General features: G+C 56.9%; 1 protein-coding gene and 1 long non-coding RNA gene across 3 annotated transcripts; one reads left to right on the forward strand and one right to left on the reverse strand.

Annotated features, from left to right (window-relative positions):
• Window positions 1-915: 915 nt before the first annotated feature.
• Window positions 916-20,474, reverse strand: NANOS3 (nanos C2HC-type zinc finger 3). The gene is made up of 5 exons (XM_047743034.1): window positions 20,323-20,474; window positions 12,058-12,502; window positions 9,033-9,144; window positions 3,608-4,048; window positions 916-1,646 (listed from the first exon to the last, which is right to left on the reverse strand). The coding sequence occupies exons 1-5, from the start codon at window positions 20,472-20,474 to the stop codon at window positions 1,579-1,581; spliced, it is 1,218 nt and encodes a 405-aa protein (XP_047598990.1). The 3' UTR covers window positions 916-1,578.
• An 87-nt stretch (window positions 20,475-20,561) lies between these two features.
• LOC125083747 (uncharacterized) lies at window positions 20,562-21,682 on the forward strand. Of its 2 annotated transcripts, none has more exons than XR_007122359.1 (3): window positions 20,562-20,675; window positions 21,078-21,235; window positions 21,651-21,682. It is a non-coding gene; the product is annotated as an uncharacterized LOC125083747 (long non-coding RNA). The 2 variants fall into 2 exon arrangements; XR_007122356.1 differs by lacking the exon at window positions 21,651-21,682 and adding an exon at window positions 21,331-21,554.
• Window positions 21,683-23,395: the final 1,713 nt, after the last annotated feature.

Raw genomic sequence — 23,395 nt, forward strand, 5'->3', positions numbered from 1 at the left:
AAGGCAGGTTCCCCCCCTCCCACTGCCTTCTTAGACCCTGGGAAACCCCATTCTGGAGGGAGGCGAGGCGGGGTCAAGGTCCTCCACCCCTTCTGGCTGGATGTGCAGCTCCTTCCTTGAACCTGCCAGGACATGCCCGTTCTCCTGGTTCCCTGGGTCTCAAACCCCAGCGGCTCTGGCGTATACAATCAGCACTTGCAAAGAGCTGGGGGCAACTGGGATGTTGTGTCCCCTAACTCAGTTAGAAACTCTTAGGGCTGCTAAGGAGCCCTCTTCTGTCTTTCTCTTCCTCCCCTCCCCTGGGCAATAGGCTATCTTCAAGGGTGTCTCCCGTCCCCAGCTCACCCCAGTCCTCCTCCTTGGGTGGCCTCAGGACCCAGTTCAAGTACAAAAGCCAAGACCAGAGGGTCCTCCAAAGTCCAAATCCTACTCCCACTGGGAGACTACTACGGATGGAGCTACTACGGATGGAGCCCAGGTCCCCTGGCCAGCCCTTGGCTTGGGGAAGAATTTGGACAGACACTTGCCCCCTGCTGCCCTCTGGAGGCCAGAGGAACGGACAGGGAGTAGGGATTCCCACAAGCACAGCCCTGGCCTGGGAGAGCTGGATCACACTGCCTGGGAGGTGAGAATCTCCATCTCCTTCCCATTTCTGCCCAAGCAGAGCCAGATCACCTCCATGGTGCCTCCTGCCCAAGGTCTTGGCTGGCCCAGCCCCCCAGGACATATTCCATTCTTTGCCTAGCCTTGCCCTCCCCCCGCCCAGTCCTTCCCTTTATCTGAAGGGTCTGGCATGTGGCTCTATGGCCCTGGTTGCTGCGGCATCTGTGAGGACCTTATCATTCACTGAGGGCCTCTTTGGTCAGGATGATTTGAGGGAGGAGGAGGGAGGGCTCGGTCTAATTGTCTCTCAGATCCCCTCTCAGATCAGGCCCCCCACCTCCAGTGTGGAGAATTCTACCCATGTGGCATGTCGTTGTGTGAGGGATGGCTGGAAGGGAGTTTGAAAATACCAGACATCATAGAAATGGCTTCACGGGCTAACCTAGTGGCGAGTGCCATGCTCAGAAGTGCTGGGCTGGGGTGACCCCGCAAACAAAACCCCACAGTCCCCCTGTGGTGCCCACTTCCAGCATAAAGCAGCTCACCCAGTGCTCCAGGATGAACCAAAATCCAGGTAACAGGTGGGGAAAGTGGGGGGTCAGAGTAACATGTGGGGGGCTGATGAGTGCAACCAGGATAGAAGAGCAGTGCCCCAGACCCTCTGGAGCTGTTCACGCTACCTCATCCCAAGACCTGGCCTGCTCCGCTGATCCATTCGTAAGCATTTATTGAGTGCTGACTGGGCGCCCAGTGCTGGGGAGGGAGGGCCAGGGGATCTGAGGGCCACCTCCTTCCTCATGGGGGCGCTTTCAGCTGTGCTCCCAGGCCCTGCTCTCTTACCAGGCCTCCAGGCTGGGGCAAGGGCCCGGGGCCAGGTCCTTGCAAGGTGGATCTTCCCCCAAAATACATCCTCCATGGAGCCTGGGTCCCCACACCAGGGGAAGGCAGCATCTCCATCCTCCCTGCACCAGTCTCCTAGGCAGAAGTGGAGGGGCAGCAGGAAGAGGGCGAAGATCCAGCTGATTTCCCAGCACCTTTGGAACCTGGATTTTTAAAAGTGGAGGGGAAAAGGAGAAAGACAGTAATAGGGTATGATTCAGTGCTCCCAAAGGACAGGTTAAAACTCTAGAACTGTTGGGGCTCTAGCGCCACCTGGAGGCCTCTCCTGGAATAGCACCCCTGTGACGCTCCAGGCCGGGCCAGCCCAGGGTGGGATCCGGAGCTGGACACAAAGCACAGAAACTCTTAACTCTGGCTGACTGTGCTGCCCCCTTGCGGCCGCAGGGCTCCAGGAACCCCAGATTTGTTACACCCAGAACATTACAGAAGGCTGGCCTACCAGGATGGTGGTGAGAGCTGCTCCACTCCACCCTCCATGCCTGGGGAAGGGAACATTCCTGTTCCCTCCAACTTAAGAGAAAAAAGAAGGCTCTGAGACCATCATCTCTATGTCCCTCCAGCTTCCCCCACCTCCCAGGTGGGCTTCACTGAGTCTCTTGGGGGAATAGTATCTACTTGTGGAGGCACTCAATTCTTCCAACAAATGTTCACGGCACAGCTGCCGGGGGTGAGGGTGGGGTTGTCCCGCCCAGTCACCTCCCTCAGGGAGCTCACACTGATGGGGAGGCTGTACCCACACAGGGCACCCAAAAGGGCAGGAATACGGCACAGTCAGGCCCACCTCCCCTGTTGGCTGACTTCTGCAAAGACAAAGTTGCTAAAACAATTTCTGTTTTAAAACCCCACAGGCCTAAACCCCACAGGAGCTGAGGCCTTTCGCATCTACAATACCATGTTCGCTCAAACTACTCAAAGCCTGCAGCCTCCCTGCTCCCTGGCCTTCCCACATGGCTGGGAGCTGGTTAGTTAGAAATGTAGGTCCTGGGGGCCCACCCAGACTTGCAGAAGACATGCATAACTGGAATCCTCATTTGATGAGACCGGGTGACCCCACACGGTGGGCCAAGCCGTGCGGGGAGAGCCAGACCGCAGGGAGGCTTCAGCCCCAGCTTCCCCCGCCCCCAGCTGATGCACACACAGTGAACTCACGGTGTTCCTCTCCAAACACTCATTTCCCCAGGTGCCAGGCCTCTCTCCCTCCTTGCTGCCATGGACACCTCTGCCTGGAGGACTAGTGTTCTGCCTTCCAACACTCTTAAATCTGTCCCCACACTCCAACCAGTCAGCCAAGGTCGAACACACTCTAACATGCAGACCTCGTCTTGCCCCTTCTGTGGTTCCCTAGTGCCCAAGTCCAAGACCTATAGACTTTTCTCCTGTCCCCCAAATCTCTGACCCGTCCCTCTCTTCCACACATACACACACATTTTGTTCCAGATACACTGAATTTCACCAAGTTCCTAAAGGAGCCCCAGTGCCTGGGCCACACTTCTAGCACTCCATCAAACCGAATTAGACTTCCAGAAGTCACTTTCTCCAGGAAGCCCTCCTAGACCCCTTCATCTGGATCAGGTGCTTTCTTTAGACTCCTCCATTCAGCACTCATCACAGTGTTCTAACTGCCACTCTCCCTTCTACCCTTTTCCACTGCTGGCACAGCCCAGCACTTGGCACAAAACACACACACGCCATTTGGCTAATGAGTGAACAAAGGAGGAACATGAGGAAATGGGTTCAGAGAGGCTGAGAACTTCTCTCAGGCTGCACAGCTCCTAAGTGCCAAGCAAGACTGGAGCCCCTGCTTTCCCCTAACCGCAGATCCTGTCACAAGTCCTCATAGCCTCCCAACAGAGCACCCATGCCTGGAAAAAGACAGCAACTTCCCCATGGACCCAGAGAGGTCCCCTGCCCAAGGCCACACATTAATCCCAGCTCTAGCTTATTCACACTGGGCAACATTTCTAGGATGTTGTGCTAAGTTTTCTACACTGATTTTCTACCCGCCCCCCTAAAGTGGGCACAGGGGTTAATCCTACTTCACTAACCCCAAGGGCTTAGCCACAAGCCCAGGGCTGGCCCCCTCCACACCAGGTCCCCCAGCCACCTGCACACGCTGCAGCTCCTGCGCCGCCTCGGCGATGCCCTGGATCCTGCATCCTTGCCTTGTCAGGCCGGGACACCTTCTTGCCAGCTGAGTTGCGAGTGGTGTAGCTGTAGACAGAGGTGTAGCCCTGGCCAGTGAGCGGGCAGAAACGGCGTGTGTGGGCACGGTCACGCGTGGCACCGCACTGGGGGCACACATAGTCACGCAGGATGGGACACAGCACGCGGCCCGCCTCATCCTTGAGCACGTGGGACTGATAGATGGCCCGGGACTCGCCGTTGTGTTTGCAGAAGGAGCACAGGCGTTCAGGAGCCGGTGACGATTCCAGGCTGGGTCTCTGACCCTCTGCTCCTGGAGTTGGCTGTGGCTGGGGGTCCAGCCTGGTTTCAGGCTCCTCTTCCCCACGCAGAGCCCCCACCAGGCGTGCCAAACCCAGGTAATCTGTCCATAGGTCAAAGGTTCCCATAGCTGGGCAACGCGGGCCAGGCAGAGGGGGCAGAGAGAGAATAAACCCTGCCTGCCCAAAGCTCGTCTTTCTACCCCTTCCTCTCTGCCCCTCCCTTCCCCTCTCTGGAGCCTGGGAGTCTGGGCTGTCAGTTCCCTCCTTATACCTCCAAGGGGGTGTGAAGGGGGAGGAGCAGGCTGTGGGAGGTTCCTTATTGTCACAGGGGGGCTTGCTGCTGCTCCCCCATAAAGGCACCTGTGAGGGGATGCATGGTCTCTGGGTGGGCTGGGGGGCAACAGGGGGTGACAGGACAGTCTGCAGGGGGCACCTGCAATTGGGAGGCACACATCCCCAAAGGGCTTTGGGAGGGCTACCCCTGCCTTCACCTCTTTGGAGGAGGCCTGTGAGGCCTGCCACTCCTGCCCCACAGGCTTCCACACCCCCACCCCAAAGACAAGCATAGATGTAGTCAGTAACTTAGTAACTTCTTTCTTCCTTCCCTTGGGCTGGGGGAGGAGCAAGGTGCCCCTGGGCTCTTTGGGGAAGGGGGGAGCTACAGATGCTCCAGTTGTCTCAGGAAGGGGGATGGTGCCTGGCTCATTGTGGGGGAAAGGACAAGGATTAAGGCCCCTAGCTCAGGTCTCCCTCAGGGAGCTTTCACACCCATTATCTCAGCAGAGCACCCATTTAATGGATGAACTCACTGAGGTATAAGGCCTCCTGCCCACACTTATTCACAAACACAAAAGCCTGTCTCCCCCATTCAGTTACCATAGCCCCCAGGGCTAGGTGCTGGCCCTAAGGTAGACAGGAGGTGAGACAAAACATTAAGGGGGGGGGAGCAGAGACACAGGCTGGGCTAAGGATGGGGCTCCCAGCACTCATCAGTGCCTCATTCCTCACCCCCTCAAATGAGACCTCCAGGAGTTACCCAGGTGGGGCAGAGACTGGCAGATGGAGGGATCAGTGGGACACCAAGGTGTTAAGTAGCCAGGGAGTCGAGGGTGAAGTAGGGGTCTGTGGGTCCTGGGCAAGGAGAGGAAAAAAACTGGGCCCAGGACTTGGATACAGAGAAGAGGAGTTATGCTGCCTGCCCACCCCATCCATTCATTCATTCATTCATTCAAGAAACCTTTACTGAACCCTCTAGGAACAGGGCTCACCACCCCCTCAGAAAGATTTTTCAGATGCCCAACCCTGAGCTTGTGATCTGCCCTCCAGACTACCCCCCCAACACACACCCAAGGATTTATCCCCCAAATCAAGCCTGTGTCCATCAGGATCCCAAATGCCAGCTCCCCCCAAGGGGTGAGAGGCTGAGATCAGAGCACTGTATGAGTGAGTCTTGTTCCCTAGCCCATTCCCCTCCGGCTGTGTCCGGCCCAGCCACAGTGACATTCATCCCTCGGTGGGTCTAGCCTCCGTCCTCACAACCCACCGACAACAATGAATGTTGATTGTGACCTTCACTGTGGCCTTAAAAAAGGGGATGCTCAGGTTGGATCTGGGAGATATCCTGGCCCCCCAGATCTGGAAGGTAGGGGTTATGATGGGTGGATGGCAGTTCCAGGCCTCGGGGTCCACTCAACGGTCGATGGTTTGTCTGAGCTGCCCAAACTCACCGACAGGTTGAATGTTCCCCCAAACCCTTGGCAACTTCTCCAGGGGGCCAAGACTGGGGGAGGAGGGGCAGAAAACCTAGATGGGGATAACATGGGGAAGGAGAGAGGAGAGAGGGAGGAACCTATTGACTTAATAAGTCAGCAAGCAGGACCTGTCTGCTCCAGGACCTGGAAAAAGCACAAGATAAAATATAAATAATAATTACTGTAGATATTTCTGTAGCCTTTGCTACACATATGTAGCAGCACTGGGCGCCCGGCTTGCTTTTGGACACATTTACTCAAATCATCTTCAAAACGGCCCTAGAAGGTGCAGATTACTTCTACGTGTCAGTTTGAGAGTCTGAGGCCAAAGGGCTCTGCTAGTGAGAGGCAAAGGAGCGATTGCCAGTGGCCCCAAGACGTCTGGCTGCCTGGTGGTTATTGCCCCCAGGACATCGATGCAACAAAGAGATAAACAAGTCATTTTAATACAATGTAATACCTTCCGTGAGTCTCTGTGTTCTGGCACTACTGTTTATGAATCACAACAACCCCGGGGGGTTGTTCCCCTGTGCAAATGCCGGGCCAGCAGTGGGGCTACTGTCTGGCCCTCCCCAGGGTCCACTTGCCCACAGGACCAGGGAGAAGCCAGAGGACTAGAGCGGACACCTACTGGCAGCCTGGAGAGTCTTGACACCTTAATTCAGGCCCTTCTGAGGTTAGTGCCCATGCAAACAGCAATGCGGGGGGGGGGGGGGGTGCTGCCCTCTTGATGTGGGGGTACAGGGTTGCTCACCCTCGGGCTTCAACATAGGCGTCTGTCAAATCCCTGCTCGAACTCGGACTTCGCGAAGATGCTGCCCCTCTATTCCCTCACCTGTAAAACGGGGCCCCAAGTCCCTCCTTCCAGGGGCCCACTGATTTGGGCGCCTGTCCCTTAGGGTACCCCCCCACCGGCACGCAGTCTCAGGAAAGGCCGCCCCCACCTGGGTCTGGGGACCCCCAAGGATTGCCTGGGGAGGGGCATTCAAATTTCCAGTCCCTTCCCACTTCCCTGGGGAATATTAAGTCCTAAAGGAACCCCCTGGAGTAACCCTAAAACGGATCAGGGATCTCAAGTGTGCTGAGCTTAAATGAACCCCAAAACGCCCCCTGGCGGAGGCAGATTGAACCGGCACAACTCTCCAAGCCCGGTCCCCAAGATCCCCACCCAGAGCCTGCCCACAGAGACAGGCCCCTCGGAAGCTAGGCCCTTCCCTAAAACCTGGCCCTGAACGCCCACCCACAGGTGGCCGGTTCTGAGGACCCGTCTTTTAAAGCCCGCCCGGACAGACTCCCATGAAGCCCGCCCCCAACTCAACCTTCATAAAACAGCCCTCTAAGCCTATCTTCAAAAGCCCAGATATCCGAAGGCCAGCCCCCAGACCCCTCCATCAGAACCCACCCCTTCTCGGCACGCTGCGGGCCTCAGGAGCACCTAAGGCCACTGAACCCCGCCCCTCAGAAATCGCCTCTGAATCCTGCCTGCCTAGACTCCCACGGAGTCCCCAGGGCCACTCCCTTGAAGCCCAAAGCCCCTAAGGTCCGCCTTGACAGGACCTGTCCCCAAATCGGAAACCTGTGGAGCCGGATCCCCTAAACATTCGCTCCCCGTGGAATTCCCTTACCTCATGAAGCCCCTTCTCCAGAGCTCACCCTCTGGCCCCTGGGCAGGGGTCCAGTCAAGTTCCCACACTTGTCTGGAGTTCAGGGTAGAGAGTGCTCCCCCACCGCCCATCAACCCAGCCCACAGGGCTCCATTCAGGCGATGGGGAGAGGACTCCCCTTTGCCAGGCTCAGAATATCTAGGTCCTTCTAAGGGAGCATGTGGGGTCTCCTGCCTTGAAGATCCAAGTCCTAAAGACCAGAATGCCTAGAACTCTTAGGGAGAAGGGTAATTTAGGAGGGCAGGGTTCTAATAATGTTTTACAGGGGCGCCTGCGTGGCTCAGTGGGTTAAAGCCTCTGCCTTCGGCTCTGGTCATGATCCCAGGGTCCTAGGATTGAGCCCCATATTGGGCTCTCTGCTCAGCAGGGAGCCTGCTTCCTCCTCTCTCTCTCTCTCTCTCTCTTTGCCTACTTGTGATCTCTGTCTGTCAAATAAATAAATAAAATCTTTAAAAAATAATAACAATAAAGTTTTACATACATCACTCTATTATTAGGATACCCATTTTATCAATGAGGATAGTCAGGCTCTGAGAGTTTGGAACAGAACTTTGTGATGACTGTAAAGCTAGAAGGAGGGGTCATCAGGCATGAGGTACTGGCCACATTGGTGGGGAACTCCTCAAGACATCCTTTTTCTGGGGCGCCTGGGTGGCTCAGTGGGTTGAGCCTCTGCTTTCGGCTCAGGTCATGATCTCAAGGTCCTGGGATCAAGCCCCACATCGGGCTCTCTGCTCAGTGGGGAGCTTGCTTCCCCCTCTCTCTCTGCCTGCCTCTCTGCCTACTTGTGATCTCTCTCTGTCAAATAAATAAATAAAATCTTAAAAAAAAAAAAAAAAGACATCCTTTTCCTTCTGTGTCTCCTCTCTGGCTTGCTTCCTTGAGGGCTCTGACCTTGACCTACCGGGGAGAGAAGTCTCTAGAAGGGTTGACCTCAGTCAAGGGAAGGACCATCAGAGGTACCTGGTCTACAGGGTCAGGACTGGGATAAGAAGATAAGGTTTCCAGCTAAAGGAAGGGCTGGGAGGAAACCCTGCAGTCCCTACCCGCCTTATAGGGGTCTGCCTTTGTCTGCGGTGGTCAGTGCAGCCTTCTGCCCTTGCCCTCCATGTCTGTCTGAGTCTGACTGGACTTCATGAACCAGTATTTGGGTCTCCCGCCCTAGGTGTGCTCATATCTCTGGCTGTCTGGGTCTGCCTGTGTGTGTCTGCCTCTTTACACCTGATCTGTGTCTGTCAGCCTGTCCCCTCCATGCCTGGGGCTGGCCCTTGGTGAAGGATGGCCTCTGTCTGCATCTCACTCTCTGGACTTGGGGCCGTTGGGAAGGTAGGAGAGGGGAGGCTGACTGTTCTTCCTGTCAGGCATCTTACCACCCTTCTGGAAGGCCAACCCGGTTTCCATTTGACTCTGAAGCCCAGCATGGGGGTGCGGAGCTGTCTCCTCCTACCCCCAGGCCCTGGTGCAAGGGAGGAGCACTCTTCAGGGCCTTATAGCTCTATTCTGCCTCTTCCTACTCCTTAGTCCTTGGGGTACCCCCCCCCCCCCCGCAACATACACACACTCCGCCACATCCCAGCTTGGGAGGATTTGTCTAGGCAGGGGGTTGGGAGTCATGGGATGAGGGGAGCCATCCAGAAGCCACAATGACCTGCCCCCACCCTCATGCTCACCCTGCGCTCCGGGAAGGCAAGGCAAGGCAGCTGGCGTGGGTCTAGGGGTCAGAGTTGGAGGTGAGAGGTCCAGTGGAGCCAGATGGGGAGACGATAGAAGGAGGCAGCTCTGCTGTCAAGTTGAAGAAGAGGGAGCAGGGGCATGAGGTCAGAGACACAGAGCTTCCAGAAGGTGTCTGGCACCCTGTGTGTCCCTGGATATATGTTCATGCACGTGTTCCTGTGTGCATGCCCCTGGATGTATGTCCCAGTGTGAAAGTGACCCGGGTGTGTGCTCTTGTGTGTGTGGATAGACATTGGAGGGGACATGCAGGAGGAACTGGGGAGGGCCTGGCAGACAAAGGCCATGATGGAATGTGTAACAAAAGTGCACCTGGGGGTCCCCAGCTGGGGTCCAACGGATGGCCCAGGCTGTGTAGGGGAGGGGGCTCCTCCTTTCCCTGCTACCTCCATGGCCTCTCAGGTTCCTGCCTGTCCTCCCCATGCTACCCTCCGGGCTTCCTCTCCAGGTGCCTGGCCTTTCAGGTGGGGTCCTCTGCCAAGGGGTTCATCTGTCCCAAGACCTGAGGCCACCCAGTGGGCTGGGAGCCTGAGTTTCTGTCCCAAGGCCAGCAGATATGGGGCCAGGGGTAGGGGAGGCAAGAAGGCTCGGGCTTCTTCAGGGCTAGGGTTGGGCTTGCAGAGGGGCCTTGAGCAGGTTGATGGGAAATTCAGACACTTCTGCTGAGGTTCACGGAGCAGGGGGACCCTGGGTCTGGGTCCAGATGGACTCCATCTACCATAACACAGGCAGCAGCTACCGACGGACCTGTCACCAGGGGGCTGCAGTGGGCTTGGGTTCCACGCTACTCGGGTGGGCTATTCTGGGGCTTCTGCGGGTGTCTGTGTATCCAGGTGGGTGTGCGCTACAGTGGGTGCCTGTCTCAGCGCCAGCGGTGTCTCTGTGTTGGCACAAGTGTTGGCACTCCCGTGGGCTTCTGTTTGTGTGTGGATGTCAGTGTGACTGTGGGTGTGCGTCAGGCTAATTGTGGGTAATTGCAGGTCGATGCGTGAGCCAGGGTGTGTGGGCGTCTGGCGTCTGTCAGTGTCACCATGGGTGACTGTCGTCTGTGTGTTACCTGATTGTGGTGCCCCCCATTCCTCTCCCTAAAATGCCAGCTCCAGGAGGGCAGGGATTTTGATCTCTGGCATCCCCGGGGCTAGAACAGGACCCGGTACATAGCAGATGCTCAGTAAACAAGTGTGGGGTTTCTGGCCATCCAGGCGACTGTGCATTTCTGCCTGTGCCTGTCATTTGCCTGTGGGTCTGTGTGCCATCGTGCATGCAATATTCTGTGTGCTGGCATGATGGTAGGCGTCCAGGGGTATAATCAAGAGTTAGGGTAAGTGACTATAGGTATAGTTACTGATAGACTGTTCATATCTGCATTGGGTGATTGTTATAATGGGTGTCTAGAAGGTCAGTTTTACCATGGGCAACCATGTGTCCTCATGTGCAATTGTGCTATAGGGGGTATAGGTGTGTATGTGATGATTACAATGACCTGAAGTCAGCATCTGTACAGGCCTCGTAGCATCAATGTGTATGTGTTGGGTATTCGGGTGCCTGGGTGACAGTGGTGACGGTAGGTCCCTGCTCAGGCAGGCACATGGATGCCAGTCCTTGTGGATAATGGTATCTATCTACCCCCGTGTCTGGGCATTTCATATATCTGTGGTAGTCACAGTGACCCTGGATGACAGCCCTTGGGTGCCCGTGCAACAGCGAGTGCTCCACGTGTGCAGTAGAGAGCCATGTGTGTGTCCGGGTTATGTGCAAGGCTGTGTCTACACTGTGGCCACCGTCTGTGGCGGCCGCATTTTTCAATGTAGCAGTGTTTTCCAGCTGTCAGCCCTGGATGTCCTCGTCATTGTGGGTGATGCGTGCGCCCACGTGGCAGTCTTATTGTGAGGGACTGTGTGCGCGAGCGTGTGTATGAGCATTCCTGCAGGTGATGTAATAACGGGGATGATGCCTGTCCACGTATAAAGTGTGGATTGGGAGACTTTGGGATTTGGGAGTGTCTAGCCGTGGCTCCGTAAATCTATCTGTGAGTAGTCCGGGGCAGCGGGGAATGGGTGGGAAAGGAGATGGGGAGGATGAACTGCACTGGGGTGCAAGGGGGCCGCTTCTTAGCTCCTATCAGCCAATGAGAGATCTTCATCCCGCACCCTCCAGGGCGAAGTCCCTGTGAAAGGGGTCCTGTCGCTTTAAAAGGGCTCCTCAGCAGTGGGATTCTGGGCCATTTTTCCTTTCTATGGCTAGTTTTGGAGGGCGTGTTCCTGTTAGCAAACCTCGGCCCCAGTAAATACCCTGCAGCCGCCGCCCGGTAATGACAGGACGGCGGGGAGCCCTCGGAGGGCGCTGAGGCTCCTGCAGGCTTCGCCGCTGCAGCCCCAGGACCACGGCCACAGCCAGGCCCTAGCCAGGCCCCCGCCGAGATCGATCTCCGAAGGGCCCGCGCAGGCCCGCGCGCCCGTGAACTTGGCCGGGGCCGCCTTTCCGAACGCGCGCGCCGGGCCGAAGCCTCTCCCAGCCCTGGATATCCAAGGCCCGCACCCGCTCGGCTCCCCCAAGAACAAAGCTCGCCGCCGCCCGGCCCCGCGGCCTCCCCGTGGTCAGGTGCCGGGCGGCCCGTGCTCCGCGTCCCCTAAGCCCCTTATCATGCGTCCCCGCCCCGCAGGGGCTTCTCGGCCTCCCCTCCCCTCCCCCCCGGGGACTAGAGGGCCTGTCCTCTTTGGGGGATTTGGCCTTCCCCGCTCCCCTTCTCGGGGAAGGCTAGACGCAGAGATGCCGCCGGGCCCTCCCCGCCCCCCTTCTCCAGCCTCCGCAACAATGGAGGGCCGGGCCGCAGAGGCCGGGGCGCCAGCCCCCAGGCCGCGAGCAGGTGCGCGAGGGGGCCGCAGCCGGGTCCCGCCGCCGCCCCGCCCCACCGCGCCCCCTCCCCGCGGGCGGCACCCCCGCCCGCCCGGCTCCCGCGCTCACCTCGTTTTGGGCCGCCGCCGCGTTGCCCCTCTGCTTTCCAAACCAGCCCGGAAAAGCCCCCTGAGTCGAGGCGCCTGCACGGGAAATTGCATTTCGGCGGCTTTGGTGCTGGGCGGGGGGCGGGGTGGGGGGCAGGCCGCGGGCCGGGGGAGGGGGCCGCGGGGCTCCGGCGCCGGCTCGAACCCGCGGCCGCCGCCTCCCTCCCGCCCGCCTGTCTGTCTCAGTGACGTGCCCGCGCTCCCCGCCGCCGCCGCCCCCTCCCTCCTCCCTGCGCTGTGCCGGGCGGTCGGTCCCGCGGCGGCCGTGTGTGTCCTGAGGCCTCCCGCCAGGCGCACCGGGACGCACGCGGGGATGCCCACGGGGCGTCAGGACGCAGATCCCGGGGCCCGCGCGGGGGACACGGGGGCGCGAGCGGGCACACGCAGGGACCCAGACGCACGTAGACCTCAAAGGCGCAAGGGGAGCACACGCGCACAAAGGCACGCGGACCACAAAAACAGGGAAGGGTGTGCAAGGGGTTTCCAGACACATACCCATGGGAGGGGATGTCAGAACATGTAAGGACACTGGGGTACCGGCCACACGAGGATATCCATAAAACCTAGCTACACACACAGACCCAGGGAGCACATAGACACATGCAAAATGCAGACACATTACTTGCACAGGATGAGAGGATTGTCGTCAGAACTGAAATACACGGGGGGTTGGAGTAGCAGGGACGGTCACACAAAATACTGACAGGCACGTGCACAGACTTCACCTGGCAGGGATGGCTCAGAGCGCGCGCACGCGCGTGTACACACACACGGACAAGAGCACATACCACAAGATAGACAGGGATATACACAAAACCATCCTAACTCCCCACCTACCAGGTGCACAGTCATGGGAACACCCCGGTGCACAATACCTGAACACGCATGGACATACACACAGAACAGAGACATGTCAGGCACACAGACACACAAGAATGTGCACAATACTCCTGTACAAAGGGCAGAGAAATACGCTAGAATTCATCGAACCGACGCTCATCCCCAAGTAACCCACCAGGCAGGTCCCCAGCACCACGGGCTGGGGGGGGGGGGGGCATAAGGACACGGGAAATACAGAGACTCTTGGGGACATGCATCCCTGCGGCCATCTGGCATAGGCACATACACAGGACAGATACACAGGCCACATACAGGAAGTCAACTCAGAAGTTGTACACACATCGGGGCTCCCCTGATCTCCTGGAGATGCTTACATGGAGCCCCCCATTCCCTCCCCAGGTACTCAAACACCCCCAGTGGGAAATGGACACTTGCTGAGGCTCCATCCAGGGAGCCACATGCCCATAGCCCCATAAACTCCCCAACACACACACAGTCCCTGCCTGCTGTGGCCACGGTGGCTGGTGGCTGGTGGAAGGAGGTCACCTCAGGGCAGACTGTGGAGCCAAGTGGCCTCCCATTGGCCAGGGCTGAGCAGACAAATTTCTCATTCTGTTTATTTATTCCCCATCCCAGTCTGACTGGGGGCCAGAGAAACCTTCCTGCACCCCACTCAGGCCCAGGCTTTAACCCTTGTTGGGCCATGGCCCCGCTCTACCTGGCCATCCCCTTCCCCATTCTGTCCCCCAAGACAGCCCTGCCTGGCTCTCCCTTTGACAGGTCCACCCCCCCCACACCCTGCCCCCTTCCTCAGGTCTCAGCCCAGAAAGCCAAGCTCCAGCTGGCCCAGGCAGGTGGATGGCTCTAGGCAGCCCCCCCACAAAAGGTTTCTAGGGTGTCAGCCCCACTCTATCCCTAACTCCCCCTGAGAGGGAGGGCATGCAAGGAAGAGGATGAGAGTAAATAGTAATTGGGCCTTAGTGGGTGGGGTCATCTCCCTAGCGCTCCCCTCCCCTAACTGAGAAGGAATATACAATATTCATTCATTCATTGACAATCAATTCAGGCTCTTCCTGGCGAGCCAACGAAGTGAATATTGTCCTTTGCCCCAGGTGGCACAGCCCAGAGGCAGCAGAGCCACGATCCTGGGCGAGCTTTGGCCATCTCCTTTCTTCCAGGGTTGGCCTGAAGAAGCGCTCCAGCAACTCTAAGCTAAGCCTCCCGAGGCCACCAGCAGGGGGCAGCAGACTCCAGAGCCCTCTCCTCGTGAGGGAGGGCCGGGAGCTCCCGTCGCCTCCCACACCCCTTACTTCTCTGCAGCTGGGGACTGCACCTGCATCCTACCCCCCAGGCTGGAACCTCCATTGCCAAAATCCAGCTGGCCCAGAAGGAAGGAGCTCTTCTTAAATAGAACCCCCCAGAAACTGAGGTCCCCGCAAACGGCGCCCTGGCACGTGGTCCCTCTTAATGGCTAGCTCTACTCCTTGCTGCAACATGTTTGTTGGGCGGGCAGCCTCCGCATTCCTGAACCGGGTCAGACTGGGAGAGGATTCCAGGAGCCCAGTCTAGTGGTCAGGCCCCCCCTTCCCCACTTCCTCCCCCCAGAGTGCTCTGAATATCCTCCGGAGCCCCGCACAGGATGGGAGAGGCAGTGGGGGAAGCCCCAGCGCCCCAACCGCCTGGTTCCTCTGGGCGTGGGAACTGCCCTCCCCAGCCCAACCCCAGCCCCCAGTTCCTGGGGCCCCTGCCAGTGCTGACTCATAGGGGACCCACGGCTGTGACTCAGCAGCGGCTTTTCTTGAACCTCCCCCTGAGAGATTTCCCACCCCATGTCACCTTCTGTCCACTCAGGGGTCTCCTTAGAGACTCGGATGTGGGCCAGGTGGGGGTGAGAGCCAGAAGGCCCTGCTCAGCCAGGAGGGCTCAGAGCCCCAGCCCCAAGAGGTCCACAAGGTTGTGGCCATGGATGCGCCTGCCAGGTCAACAGGGTCTTGGGTGGTGGCCGCTGGTGCCCAGAAATGGAGGGTGTGTAGCTTGCACACTCAGGACACCTTCCTTTGTGCACCACCAGAGCCTGGACAGGGACAGTCTGGACGAGGCTCCGGGCAGGAGTTTTTCCTTCCAACCGAGAACCAACTTCTCCAGCCATCTTCTAGGTCCCCAGAAATGGCAGCTCTATCATTCCAGCTGCTGGGGCCAAAACCTTTCTTAACAAAATGTGCCCATGAACACCTTCAGTTCCTGTCCCTCCTAAATGCTATGGGGCCCCCACCAAGTCTCTTCCCGGTCCCATGCAGCCACTACCTCCCTGCTCTCCTGCCCCAGCCTCATACAGTCTGGTCCACCCACGGCAGCCCGAGGGCACCTGGGAACCCCAGAATTAGGTCGTGTCCCTCCTCTGCTCAGAATTCTCCATGGCTCCCATTTCACTCAGACCTAGCTCCCGTGCACACTCAATCCTGTCCTACCCCCGCCACCCTCTCTCCCTCCACTCCTTTCCTTGCTCACTCTGCTCTGGGTACATGGGTCCCTGTTGCTCAGACACACCCAACATAGTCTGGTCTCGGGGTCTTTGCACTGGCTGTTCCCTCTGGGAGAGACTCTCTTCCCCCGGATACCCCACTAGGCTGCCTCCCTCAGGTCTCTGCTCAAATGTCACCTCCTCAGTGACATCTTTCCTGCCTGTTTCAGATCACACCCCCTTGCTTTATCCTGCCTTATCTTTTCCATCACTCTATCACCTTTGACCACGCTGTATGTTTTACCGCATATCTCATTCGTCGTCTGTCTCCCGCACTCAGGTGTCTGTTCCTTTGGGGCAGGAAGCTTTGTCTTGATCATTGTGGCACCAGAGTAGAGTCTCAGACAGTATCTGTTGCATTGATGTATTGATAATTACCATGTTCCTGGCACGCTGAGGAACAACATAGACGTGGCACCCACCTGCCACAGTCACAGAGCTAGCTAGTTGTAAGAAGGAGTTTTTAGAGAGCTGGAGGCGCACATGAGTGCAGCGGAGGCCTAGGGGCCAGCCTGCAGGACAGGGTGCAATCAGGGAAGGCTCCTGGGGGAGGTGGGGTCATGCAGGGCCACAACGGCCACAGAGGAGTTTAGATTTAAGTAAGACAGGAAGATTTGGAGGGTTTTTATTTTTAGTTCAGTTTCTTGAGGTAGAATTTACAGAGAGTAAAATTCAGCCTTTATACAAACTATGAGCTTTGATAAATAAATAGATCTGTGCAGCCACTGCCTGAATCACGAAAAAGCAGAGTCTTTGAGAGGTTATAAACAAGAACACGAGGTCACGTACACCAGCTCAAGCACCTTGCCAAGGGTACAAGGTTGGAAGCGGAGGGTCAGTGGAGATACAAGTGTGGCTGTCCAGGAGGAAATACATGGGACCAGATTAAAGGGGCCCTGGGGGACAGGTGGGAGTGGACAGCTTCAGGAACTGGGGCCGACAGGGCTGAGGGATGGACCAGGTGTGGGGGTGAGGAACCAAGGAGGAAAGGTGGGGGTCCGCTGGGGTGGGGAAAGTTAGAGGCCCCTGTGGCAGGGGCACTCTGGGGAAGGCATTCAGAGAAGGGCCATAAATACACGGTGCCCAAAGCTATGCCTGGGGAGGATAGCACTTGGGAGGCATTTCACAAAGAGGACTGAAGAGGATGAGGGACACCAAGAGAACATAGTGTCCTGAGGCCGAGGCAGAAGAGACCAAGGAGGGAGGCCTGGGTGGCTCTGTTGGCTAAGTGTCGGCCTTCGGCTCAGGTCATGATCCCAGGGTCTTGGGATCGAGCCGTGCATGGGAGTCCCTGCTCTGGGGGGAGCCTGCTTCTCCCTCTCCCTCTGCCTGCTGCTCCTCCTGCTTGTGCTCTCTCTGTCGAATAAATAAATAAAATCTTAAAAAAAAAAAGACAGGTGACAGGTGTCAGGTGACAGGTGCTACCCAGAGATGGAGGACAGTGATGACCGGGAAGTTGGTTTGACTGGGCAACTTGGTGTCAGTGGTGTGATCAGGCAGCTGCTGAAGAGGGAAGGAAATGGGTAGCCAGCAGAAGGCTCCTGCAAACCACAAATGTGAGCTGCCACATGTGTGATTTTTAAAAACTTTTAGTAGCCACATTAAAAAAAGAGAGAAGAGGTGAAATGAATGTTAATAATGTATTTCATCTAGACTAACAGATCCAAAATAGTATAATTTTTGACATGTAATCAAATAAAAAATAATGAAATTGTTTATATTCTTTTTTTTTTTTTTTGAAATGTCATCTCTACAACTCAACGTGTGGCCTGAACTCACAACCCCGAGATCAAGAGTCGAGGGCTCCACCGACTTTGGCCAGCCAGGTGGCCCTGGTTTACATTCTTTTAAGGAAAAAAAAATAATCCACATTTAAGACACATCTCCATAGCCCCATGTGACCAGTGGTAACCTCCCCGGAAGGCTCGGGTCTAGGCAAAACCTGATTTTGCCCACTTATGACTCACCTCTCTCGCATCTCCCTAATACCAGCCCTATCAGATCCTGTCTTTATTTAACATGTTGATATTTTGGGGGGCACCTGGATGGCTCAGTCAGTGGAGCTTGTGACTTCTGATCTTGGGGTTGTGGGTTTGAGCCCCGGTTGGGTGGACAGATGACTTAAAAATAAAATATTTTGGCGCCTGGGTGGCTCAGTGGGTTAAGCCTCTGCCTTCAGCTCAGGTCATGATCCCAGGGTCCTGGGATCGAGTCCCGCATCAGGTTCTCTGCTCAGCGGGGAGCCTGCTTCCCCCTCTCTCTGCCCGCCTCTCTGCCTACTTGTGATCTCTCTGTGTCAAATAAATAAATAAAATCTTTAAAAATATAAAATCTTTTATCTATATGTATGTATACATACATATATATGTATATATAATTTATGTATTTATTTGAGAGAGAGAGAGCGTATGCGCACAGAAAAAGAGGGAGAAGCAGGCTCCCTGCTGAGCAGAGAACCTGATGTAGGACTTGATCCCAGGACTCTGGGACCATGACCAGAGCCTAAGACAGAGGTTCAACTAACAGGCCCACCCAGGCGCCCAAAAAGAAAATCTTTTAAAAAAACCAAATAAGGGTGCCTGGGTGGCCCAGTAGGTTAAGCCTCTACCTTCGGCTCAGTTCATGATCCCGGGGTCCTGGGATCGAGCCCCACATCGGGCTCTCTGCTCAGTGGGGAGTCTGCTCCCGCCCCCTGCCTGCCTCTCTGCCTCCTTGTGATCTCTCTCTCTCTCTCTCTCTCTGTCAAATAAATAAATAAAATCTTTGGGGCACCTGGGTGGCTCAGTGGGTTAAAGCCTCTGCCTTCGGCTCAGGTCATGATCCCAGGGTCCTGGGATCGAGCCCCACATCGGGCTCTCTGCTCAGCAGAGAACCTGCTTCCTCCCCTCTCTCTCTCTGCTTGCCTCTCTGCCTACTTGGGATCTCTGTCAAATAAATAAATAAAATCTTTAAAATAAATAAATAAATAAATAAAATATTTTAAAAAAGATTTTATGTATTTATTTGACAGAGAGAGAGAGAGAGAGAGAGATCACCAAGGAGGCAGAGAGGCAGGCAGGGGGCGGGAGCAGACTCCCCACTGAGCAGAGAGCCCGATGTGGGGCTCAATCCCAGGACCCTGGGATCATGACCTGAGCCGAAGGCAGAGGCTTTAACCCACTGAGCCACCCAGTTGCCCCTTTTTTAAAAAATTTTTTAAAAATTAAATTGATTGTAGTGGTGGCTGCACATTCTGTGACTCCATTAAAAATACTGAATTGTATACTTTGAATAGGACAATCATAGGACATGTGAATTTTATCTCAATAAACTCTTCTAAAAAGTGTTTCGGGGTGTCTGTCTGGCACAGTCGGTAGAGCATGTGACTCTGGATCTTGGGGTTGTACATTCAAGCCCTGCGTTGGGCGTAGAGATTACTTAAAAATAAAATCTGTAAAAAAAGGGGCGCCTGGGTGGCTCAGTGGGTTAAGCCGCTGCCTTCGGCTCAGGTCATGATCTCGGAGTCCTGGGATCGAACCCCGCATCGGGCTCTCTGCTCTCTCGGGGAGCCTGCTTCCTCCTCTCTCTCTGCCTGCCTCTCTGCCTGCTTGTGATCTCTCTGTCAAATTAAAAAAAAAAAAAATCTGTAAAAAACCCCCCAAAAAACACAAAAGTTTCATCTTGACCGAGTGCGTGACCCCTGTGAATTCTGGGACCCAACCCTGCAGAGTGCCTCACTCTCCTTAGGTTGAGGATAGCTAAGGTGGGAAGAAGGCCCCATGATAGGCAAGCGGGGAAGGCTGGGGGGAGAGGTGGTGAAGGGGGGGAAAGGTGCCCACAGCACCCCTTTTCCTGCCAGAGGATTCCCTGAGCTGTAGGCTCCCAAGCAAGGGAAGGAGGGGAGCGGGAAGGATGGCTCTTCCTGGGGTTTCCACAAAGCCTGAGTCCAAGGGCCCCTGCCTGCCGGCGTTACCAGATGGCCTGACTCAGTTTGTCCACAGTGTGCATGTGACCCACTGTTGTCCCTGGAGTGACTCAGGCGGCCTGGAACCCCATTCCCAAGGGGACACCCCGCTGCCCACGGTCACTTCTCATAGACATGGCGGAAACAGGCTGTCTCCACAGACTGGCCTCCCTGGCCAGGCAGGGCTCCTGGGGGCAGCCCATCAGGGTCTTGGCCTCACATCCCAACCTCCAGAGGGCCTAAAGGACCGGAGGAGGGGGTGGGAAGCTCTTCTCAAAGAGCCTTTGTGGGAGCGGCTGGGGGGGCTGCTGGGGGACCCCGCCCTGCATGACTCACGCCTCATTGCTGGGCAGTGACTCACGCCCAGGCCCCCCTCTGCCCGCCTGCGGCAGGTGCTGCCAGCTCCCGCTTCGGGATGGGGGCCTCTGCAGCCGCGTCCATGCCATCCTACAGCAGGCCTGTGACCCACACCCATTTCCATAGGCACCGGCCCTACGCTGACCTCCTTGCCCTCCAGAGAGGGCTCAGACCACCGAGAAAACTTCCTACACTCCATCCATTCCTTGGAAGGGGGCAGACCCCCCGGTACTGAGATGTGCCAGCCTCTGTCTCACTATTGATTCCTAGATCCTCAAACCACTCGGGAGGGAGAGAATTCTTGCCACATCCTTTTAAGGTGGGGAAACTGAGGCTCCATGAGATTATGTAATTTGCCCAGAGACACAGGAGATCAAACCGAGTCGGGGATACCACAGCTGCTGCCCTGGAGTGTAACTGGGTAATAATGCCAGCTGCCTTGTGCACCCCTGGTGGGTTACTGCATCCTGCAACGTCGCCTCCATTTTACCGATGAGCAAACTGAGGCAACGAGCGCGTCAGTCACAGACCAACAGTGAGAAGCTGGGTCGGAATTCGAACCGAACCCGAGAGCTGGGGCCTTGCTCCACCGCTTCCCCATGGGCCGCGGGCACCCCCTTGGGGGCTGGGACGCCCCCGCCGCCGGGCCCCTCCAGCCGCGGGGGCCGGCAGAAGCCCGGCCGCCCGCCAGGCTGCCGGGCGCGATGCCCCGCCGCATCACGCCGCGGTGAGTCACCGCGCGCGCCGGCCCCGCCCCCCGCGCTAACAAACAGCAAGTTGCCGGGCAACCGCCGCCGGGGGCCCGCCCCGTCCGCACGCGGGAAGCGGGTTCGAGCCTCCCGCCGGGTGGAAGCCGTGCGGGGCTCAGGGACCTGTGGGCTTACCGAGATTAAGGACTCCGATCAGGCCTGCAGTCCTGGTGGGAGCACACAGGAGGGCTCAGGAGACTGCTGTGGTTCCGTGGGGGTCGGGGGACAGAGGGTGCGTCGCCCAAGGCCGGTGCGGGGTCAGGGGATGGTACTGTGCACTCGCGGTGGGGTGAGAGAAGCCCTGAAGAGCTGGGCCGGAGCTGTGGCCAAGGGGTCGGAACCATTTTTGTAGAGGGATTTAGGGTGCCTGCCTGGGGTTAGGGGATCAGGAGGACTAGTAGTGGGAAATTTTGGCTTCTCATCCTCTCCGCGCCCCCTCCCCTTTAAAGGAGTTAACACTTAATACATTGTGTTCCAGGCTGGTCTACACACGTGTGTACCTATGTATATTACCTAACTTAATGTTCACAATTGCCCTCTGACAGTTCACAGGTATTATTCCCACTTTACAGATGGGGAAACTAAGGCTCAGAGGCAAAATTCTTTGCCAGAGGATGGGGAGCTCCAAGTTTGAATCCAAGCAGGGTGTTGTGGGCTCCCATGCCTCTCTCAGCCAGGTGCATGCACCAGCCATCCAGGCGTGGTCCTACCTGGGGGAACTGGAGCAGAGGTACGAGGCCAAGTCCACCCCGAAGTTTAGGTGGGACATGCAAGGGTGGTGTGGTGGGGCCTGTCGACAAGATAGTTGAATGTCTTCCCCTCCAGATGCTGTACCAGGCTCCATCCCGGACTGCCAGTCTATCTGAGGGCTGGCAGAAAGTTTCCAGAAGCCTGTTATCACTCCACTCTGGTTCCCCAGGACATCACCAAGCTGCCCACTGGACCCCTAATGGGTGGAGAACAGAGCAGGCATCAGCACTAGAGCAGGGTGGGGTGCACATGTGCGTCTCCCGACCCCCTCACCTCCACTGGGAAGTGACCATCTGTCTGGAAAGGGATCACCTCTGCATCATTTAAGAAAAAAATATATATATTTTTGGGGCACCTGGGTGGCTCAGTGGGTTAAGCCTCTGCCTTCAGCTCAGGTCGTGATCTCAGGGTCCTGGGATTGAGCCCCACATCGGGCTCTCTGCACAGTGGGGAGCCTGTTTCTTCCTCTCTCTCTCTGCCTGCCTCTCTGCCTACTTGTGATCTCTGTCTGTCAAATAAATACTTTAAAAAAAAAAAAGAAATATATATATGTATTTTTTTACTCAAACGATTGAATAAATTGCTCACATGGTTAAGTAGAGTACAGAAGAGTATACGGGGTTCCTGGAGAGTCTAAAGTCAGAGGGTCATGGAGGGAGGTAAGGAAGGCTTCCAGGAGGAGGTAATGCCCTAGGATCTCCAGGAAGCTCCGGAGCAGGCAGGTGAGTGTGACTGGCTGGGGAGAAGTGGGGATCTGACAAGCAGGACCTGTCCTCAGAAGAGGTGGGGATCACAGAGGAACTTTCTGTTTGGGATGGTAGAGGGAAAATGTGATTTGTCTCTGGAGAAGGGGTGGAAGGGGTAAGGCCAGAAGCAAGGAGATCAGGGAGGTGTCTGTTGGGAGTGTTTTCACTCCAGAGATATTGGTGGTTGCCAGATTCAGCAAATAAAAATACAGGAGACCCAGTTAAATTTGATTTTCAGGTGTAGGACAAGTAAACTACTTTTAAAGTATAAGTATGTCCCAAGTATTGTGTGGGACTAAAAAATTATTGTTTATCTGAAAATCCAAATTTAGGCGGGTGTCTTGTGTTTTCTCTGGTGGGAGTACTCCAAGGTCTCAAGCCCCCTATTCTCTGCCTCCCCAGGGATGGGGAAAAGGTAATAGCTAACAATATTGCGCAAACGCACTTTGAGGGGAACACTATCGTCCCATTTTACAGATGGGTAAACTGAGGCCCAGAGAGCTTTTGGTAACCCCTCTGTATAATGAGTGACCCTGGCCTGGAAGGGAGCCTTGTTGGTTGCAGTCCACCAGCTGGTTAAAACTGGCACACCCCCTCCTCCACGGGGTGGGGGACGGGGTCCGGACACTAAGGTTCCCTCGGCTTCTCGAGGCCCAAAGGCAACAGAATCCTCGGTCCCCTCCCGCAGCCTGGGATCTGTGCCACCAGCCGCCCCTTGCGCCCCTCCTCCCAGGACACCGAGGCAGTGGGAAGGACCGGAGGCGGCCTCTGGGGGGCTCCTCTCTCCGGCTGCGGCTCGGCCTCGCCCCCCTCCAGGCCGGCAGGATCAGCCGTCTGCGCCCGCCGGCAGGGGGAGGGGGAGGGTTATTTTTACCTCCCTCCAGGCAGCCGGGGCGACAGGAAGTGAGCGCGCGGCCCGCCAGATGTGGGGAGCCAGGCAGCTGGGAGCAGCCACAGCTGGACTGGCGGCCGGCCGGGGTCGGGGCGGGGGAGGGGGGGCATGGGGAGGCGGGGTGTGCGGAGGGCGGATCCCAGGCGTCGGGTCCCCCTTTGTTCCCCGCCGCCCTAGCCTAGCGTCCGAGGTACCCCCTCACCCCCATCCCCCGCTTCTCCTGGTGGTGGCCTCGCTGTCCCCAATCTGTGCCCCGGTGCCCTCGGTGTTCTAGGGTCCCGGGCGGGAGAGGCGGGGGGAAAGTGCTCCCCGCCGTGGGGACCCCCGGGTCCCAGCGGAGTGAGGGGTGGGAGGGGCAGACGTCCCCTCGTCGGCCCCGCCTGCCACCGCCATTGTTTACCCGTCGGCTGCCTCCTAGGAAACTTAACCCGCCCGCGGTAATTTTATTTGGGAACTTCGGCCAGTTGCCATAGCAACCCCCAGTGACGTCAGAGGGGCTGGG

The sequence above is a fragment of the Lutra lutra genome, chromosome 1 (genome assembly GCF_902655055.1).
Source record: "Lutra lutra chromosome 1, mLutLut1.2, whole genome shotgun sequence".
NCBI classification, from domain to species: domain Eukaryota; kingdom Metazoa; phylum Chordata; class Mammalia; order Carnivora; family Mustelidae; genus Lutra; species Lutra lutra.

What these genes read in the sequence shown, in the direction of transcription:
- NANOS3 (XM_047743034.1), bottom strand. Translation starts at nt 20,474, where the DNA reads ATGCGGCGGGGCATCGCGCCCGGCAGCCTGGCGGGCGGCCGGGCTTCT. An exon ending in AGCAAGGCCCCAGCTCTCGG is followed by an intron (nt 12,503 to 20,322) that starts GTTCGGTTCGAA and finishes TGCGCCTTTGAG; the next exon opens with GTCTACGTGCGTCTGGGTCC. An exon ending in AGGAGCTGCAGCGTGTGCAG is followed by an intron (nt 1,647 to 3,607) that starts GTGGCTGGGGGA and finishes TTAAAAATCCAG; the next exon opens with GTTCCAAAGGTGCTGGGAAA.